The sequence below is a fragment of the Limanda limanda genome, chromosome 6 (assembly GCF_963576545.1).
Source record: "Limanda limanda chromosome 6, fLimLim1.1, whole genome shotgun sequence".
NCBI classification, from domain to species: Eukaryota; Metazoa; Chordata; class Actinopteri; order Pleuronectiformes; family Pleuronectidae; genus Limanda; species Limanda limanda.
This window is the reverse complement of record NC_083641.1, coordinates 10208846-10214845: the sequence shown is the minus strand read 5'-3', so window position 1 is coordinate 10214845 and position 6000 is coordinate 10208846. Positions and strand designations below refer to the sequence as shown.

Below are 6000 nucleotides of genomic sequence, written 5' to 3'. Positions count from 1 at the left end.
AACACGTTCACTGAGGCCCACCCCCCTCAGTGACAGTTGTTACACCTGCCTGACTTTCTGTTCTCTGATGGCATACATTCACTTAGTATTGTAATGATGTTCATCAAAGTTCTTTTTAATTTCTCTAACAATGGGTCCTTGATTTCAGACAGATTCTCAGTTGAAACAGGAAGCTGTTAATTTGATGCATATTGGTCTATAGTTAATAAAACAATTGTCCTCTGTTTTAAGAATGTAATGCTACCTTCTGTATTACTGGCTGGCAGTGATGTGCTGATCGTCCCATAACTTCCAACAGTCTGGATTAATATCTGCCGTGGCTCAGTAATTTAACAGTTAGAATGCACAGGCTGTGACAGACAATGCTCTTATTTTGGAACCACATCATTAGGAGTCGGTTGAGCGCGTCCCTAAAAGTAAACAAGCTCTTACATCACACCATGCTTATTCATTACCTAGACAGTGATTTACAAGGGCCATGGAAACGTATACAATAATTCATCAATAAGAGACTTTTAATCTAAGGCTCTGTTTTATTTCAATTATAAATAGAATAGATAAACCCTAGAGGCAGAGCAATGAATCACTGTTATGAAGTACTGATTGATGCAGTGTACTCCAAGCAAGTAACTGTATTAATTTTACTTTAACCTGTGGTGTGTCAGGATGTTTGTATCTGTTCTTTATCTATGTGTGAACAAAAATGTTAATAATAATAAAAAAAACACCAGTCTTATCCTCCTGGTGGAACTAATACAGGTTAAAGGAATAGTTCACTGAAAAATGTAAATTCACTCATTATCTGCTCACCACTATACGAAGAAACTGGTGACCACGACTTCAAATGTAAAAAAAACAACAGAATATTAACATAAAACTGCCTCCACTCTGCTCCTGTGTTGTCATCCAAAGGTCCTAAAGCCTGAAACAGTGTCATTTACACCATGTTTTTAGCCTAAATGTCTGCTGTCATCCTTCTCCTTGCTGGTCTCATATCGTGAGGACTTGCAAGTATCTCGATACTTACTGCTGCAGGAACTTGCTATGTACTTCAATTGTATTGGATTTGGCTGCATCACTGTTTGACCCTGAAATACCAAAAGCGCTTGTAAGACTCATTCATTCAAGTGATTGCAGTCCATCTTGGCAAACTGCTGCCAGTTGTCATTTCAGTGTGAACTGCTGTGACCCTCCTCCAGACTTCACATCCAGCACCTAGGTAGAGCTCATCAAGGTCCACTCGACATCACATCCGGATCTTCAGTATTCTCTTCATCCCATCACCCCCAACAGTGTCTACTCCCCTTCAAATATTATGGCATCACGATGGGGAGAATTGCCAGAGAGTCACATCTCTCACATTTCTCTTTTTGGGTGGTACACATGGGGCTAAAGAAAATAATTATTTGTTCTCTCAGAATAAGGCTTCTCTGATACTGGCCGATACAAAGTTATAATAATATTTAGTATCTGATATTTTCCACAGTGTCACATTTATTTCTCTTTTCATACGAATAATCTGATGGGGGATTGTTTATTCGGCAGCAGAGTGTTATTATCCTTATCTAGTCTAAAATTATCTATAGAGTGTGTTATTTATTTACAAACACGGGGTTCTCAATCATCACTTTTTTTAAAAGATAGGGGCAGTAAATAATAAATAGCATTAGATACCTGAGTTATTACTTTTGGACAATTCTATTTTGATTATTTAATTAATTTAACTATTTAGCATTTGTTCCAAAAAACTCTACTACCAGGGCTGTCATGAGATATTCATTACATAATAATGTAGATTTCACAATATATTAATATTAATACTACTACTTCCAAAAAGGTATATTTCATCAGATACTTTATCACATTCATCTTTAACTTTTTTATTTTGTTCATTTTACTTGGAAAAAAAATCAATGCTACGACACCAAACAAGATGTTTACTGTCACAGCAAATACAAATGTCAAAGACAAATAAATTATTAAAGAACCACTGCACCATTTACACGATTTACTTTAATATGTGTATTATCAGCATAACATCAACTTAATAGGATCACCTATGTATAATGTGACAGCATCACAAACCACATTCACCACAATAATCGTATAAGTGATCAACACTCTGTAATACAGAAACAAGAGCATGTATCACAGAGCTGTTCTATCAAATTGCAGTTACTGTAGATGACAACTGCAATATAAACTGGAAATGGATCAGAAATGAAAATAACGCGTCACTACTTATTACAGTCAGTTGATTATTTAAGTGCAGTTTTTAACTCAGGACATTTCAAAGTTCATGATAGGGAGGATATACTGCAGTTGTGGTTTCTTAGTTAGCATCAGCTTTAGCTAATGTAGAGGACAACATGAACCGAAAACTGCAGGTTTACATAAAATAAACATATGGAAAAATAATGAATACTTGTACTTCAGAGGTAAGTACCCAAGTAGGTACTAAACAACTAGAACAGTAAAGTTTTTTACTTACATTAAAGAGTAGTTTTAAATGCAGCAGCAGAATATTGATCACAGTGCTGTTTTCTAAGACAGAATTAGGTTTAGTTATGAACTGAAAACTGCATTTTTACAATTAAAAGGCTTACAGAAAATAACGAGTACTTTTACTTTAGAGTAAAGAAACCACAAGAACAACACAAAGTAGAAACATAAATGTGTTCATTTACTGCCCTTAAGAGTCAGGAGATAATGGAATGCACTTTTGTATCCTTTATTTTTACAGTGTTGTGTGACTACTCTCACTTAACTACAGCACTTTCCCCGCCGGTGCAATGAATTGGATTCATTGACGTCCCGTGTGCACTCAGTGATTGAGTAAGGTAACTATCGGTATTACTAATGTAATTATCACAGACTGTGGTTTGTCCCACGACTCGCAGCGTCGTGTGTTCCACTGGCCGACGCTAGGAGCTGTCCGTGGTGCTGAAGCGCGGTGCCCGGAGGAGGAGGCGCTGATCGCAGCAGCAGCTCCGCTCTCTCCAGCCTCCAGTCAGTCAGCGGAGTCTGTGGTGGTGGCGGACCGAAACTAAAAGCCCCCCTTTGTCTCTGTGAATGAGTCAATTCACACGGACTCAAGTCAGCGAGTGTGCGTGTGTGCGCGTGTGTGCGGGAGCCCACAGTGTTTCAGTGCGTTTCAGGAAAAAGAAAGTGTTGATCCAAGGACGTTCACTCTGGACCGAGAGCCCCAGACGCGTGAAGCGGAGGACACCGCGATGAAGGCGCTCAGAGATTATTTCCCTCTCCTCCTGCTCGTGGTGGCGGTGGTGACAGAAACGGGCGCTAAAGGTAAGAAGAAGAATTATTTACTCCCTGTTTGCTGAATGATAGAGCTCTTAACACGGGCTTCTACCTCGCTGCTCCCAAATGAGATGTTCCTGTTGTGGATCTTTGTCTCCTCTCCGCTCCGTTTCCACCGCGCGCAGTCTCCCTCCATGTGCTCAGACAGCGCACTGGTTCTCTTCCTTCATGTGATGAGCACATGCTTTGGGAGTTTATCACGTTTGATACTGGAATATTTTCGTCTTATTCTAGTAGAACAGTATATATCAAGTGTACAGATAGTACACAACCTCAGACACTGTTAAAGTTAAGACACAGGAAGTACTCAGACCCTTTCACTTTCACCACACTTTATTGTGCTGTGGATTTAATAGTATATGGATATATGGATAACTTGTCATGATACCACGACAAGTTTTCCTAATCCTTGTATAACCTATTTATACTTGTTTTTTTCCACACATGCTCTAGAGGCTTCAGTCTGGGCTTTGGCCGGGTCATTGGCTGTTTGCTTTAGGTTGTTGTTGTGCTGAAAGGTGAACGGTCGCCTCAGTCTGAGGTTGTGTTCACGCTCAAACAGTTTTCTTCTCTGTATTTGGCTGCATTCATCTTTCAATACGTAAATTGTGGCAAGTCTCCCCTTTCCCCTGCCGCTAAGAACCTCCTAACCCCCCTAACACGGTGCTGTCATCAGCATGCTTCACAGCTGGGTTTTTATTCACCAGGACCTTATTGGTGCCAGGTGATTGTCAGACAGTTTTGTCTGGTGACCAACTCCAGAAGGAGTCTTGGTAGTTTCTTCTATTTCACAAATCTTTTAGGGTTTCTGTGCTCCTCGTAACACGCGCAGCTTTTAAAGTTGTTTTCTCCTCCTGAACTGCTCTGTACCTCACTGCAACTTTATTGTAAAGGTCTTCAGAGAGTCCCTCCCCATGTCAGGACAAAAACAATTTCATGAAGCCAGTGTAAATTGTGGGACCCTGTATACCTTTCTTTATACACATTTTATGATGCGCAAGATGATGACTTAATACAGAAAATTATATATGTAGTGTGATAACGTGTATAAAAAATGTTTGAGTATACTTTCCAAAGCCTTAGTAAATAGACAATGTCCTAATGATTACATATTCAGATGTCATTTAAATAGTTTCATTATTCCTGTCTGAATAAAAAATTTCAAGAAGAAAAAAACAAAAGTCAAGTAGGCAAACAAGCTGATAAAAATGTCATTTTCTAGCCTTGCAAAAAACGGTGCTCCAAATGAGTGCAACCTATCCCGTGGTCCTCTTGTCAAAGTAGTGGAATGGCTGATGGTGTTTTTGCTGCCTCCCTGCATTATTCATATCCCCTGACAAAATAGAGATAGCTAGAAAACATGGTTGATGTCAGAGAGATGTCTCCCTGGATAGTTGCAGCGATTTTAACAGTCACTCAATATTTTCCTCCTCCTTGCACTGCAAATTAAAGCCCTGGGATTTGTTAATAAATCAGTTCCCACATAAAATATTGGCATTAAAAAACTGTTATCCAAATATCAAACCAAGGCCTCTTTGTATTGACAGATGACAGGAGATGAAGTTATCTGCAGACACACTTTCTGCTCTGTCAGTCATCTTTTAATTGGACGTCTCTGTGTAGACACAGCTGACTCCACAACCTTGATATTTATGTTTGCAACCATGTCTGTTTGTTCAATTCTCAGCAGAATTACACAGAAAGTACTGAAAGCATTTGCATCAAACTTGGTGGAGGGACGGGGCCAAGGAAGATCCATCGAATAAAATTGAGGATTTTCTTCAAACCATTTTTCTCTACTCTCAGGGATTTTATCTGCATTTTTCAATGTTTGCATCAAGTTCTGCAGGATTGATTGAGATTTGATATAAATAAAATCTGACATTTATAGTGTTGATCTATGAGTTTGATTAGTTGTGTTTAGATTATCAGACTACTTCCCTTTCCCTTTTTATTTTTCTACTATAAGAGTTGGTCAGATCTGTGTTTTGTTTTGTGTTTGGCACTTTGGCCTTGGCGGAGGTATAAGCTCTACTCACTGCTATTTGTGATAAGGCTGATTTGGTCGCTTAAACCTGTGTTTGCATAATAAAATGTGTTGACGGGCTTTGTGCATTCAGGTCCATATTCTGGCTGCTGACATGGTAGTGATTGTGTGCAAAGAGCAGACAATTGATAGTGACGTAGATGGATTTAGCTGCTCGCTGTATTAAAATTTTAAAATGTTTGATGAGTCTGTTAAAGTTGGGAGTTGGGTTTAACGGTAAAAAGTAGTGGTTGTTTGAAAATATCATGGGAGGTTGAGCAGTTATTAATTTAGTTTTATTCCACCAGCATATATATTTGGGGGATAGAGTGGTTAGTATATCTGTCTGACCATCCGTCATTTCCTTTCTGAAGATGAATTTGAAAACCATTTGAGAATATTTCATGAAATTGAAGTGAAGTGCAGCCTTTACGACTTCATGTAACTGTGGTAAAGCCAAATCATCACTGGTCAGTAGCAGAAGCAGACACAAAAGGAGGATCAGGTTATAAAAACACGGCCTTTGCTACAGAAGCTTTGGTTCATGAGAATTGGTCCAAAACAGGCAGTTGTATGAAAAAAGGCAAAACTCTATGAATATAACACATAGGAACTAGACTGGCTATTGCTGGCACACATGAACTGCCAACAACCTT

General features: G+C 39.0%; 1 protein-coding gene across 1 annotated transcript in view; it reads left to right on the top strand.

Annotated features, from left to right (window-relative positions):
• The first annotated feature begins 3233 nt into the window (after window positions 1-3233).
• Window positions 3234-6000, top strand: part of sez6b (seizure related 6 homolog b) — a 168544-nt gene continuing 165777 nt past the window's right edge. The window contains exon 1 of the mRNA XM_061073474.1: window positions 3234-3306. Coding sequence (XP_060929457.1) covers window positions 3234-3306 — 73 coding nt within the window. The remainder of the gene's footprint in view (window positions 3307-6000) is intronic.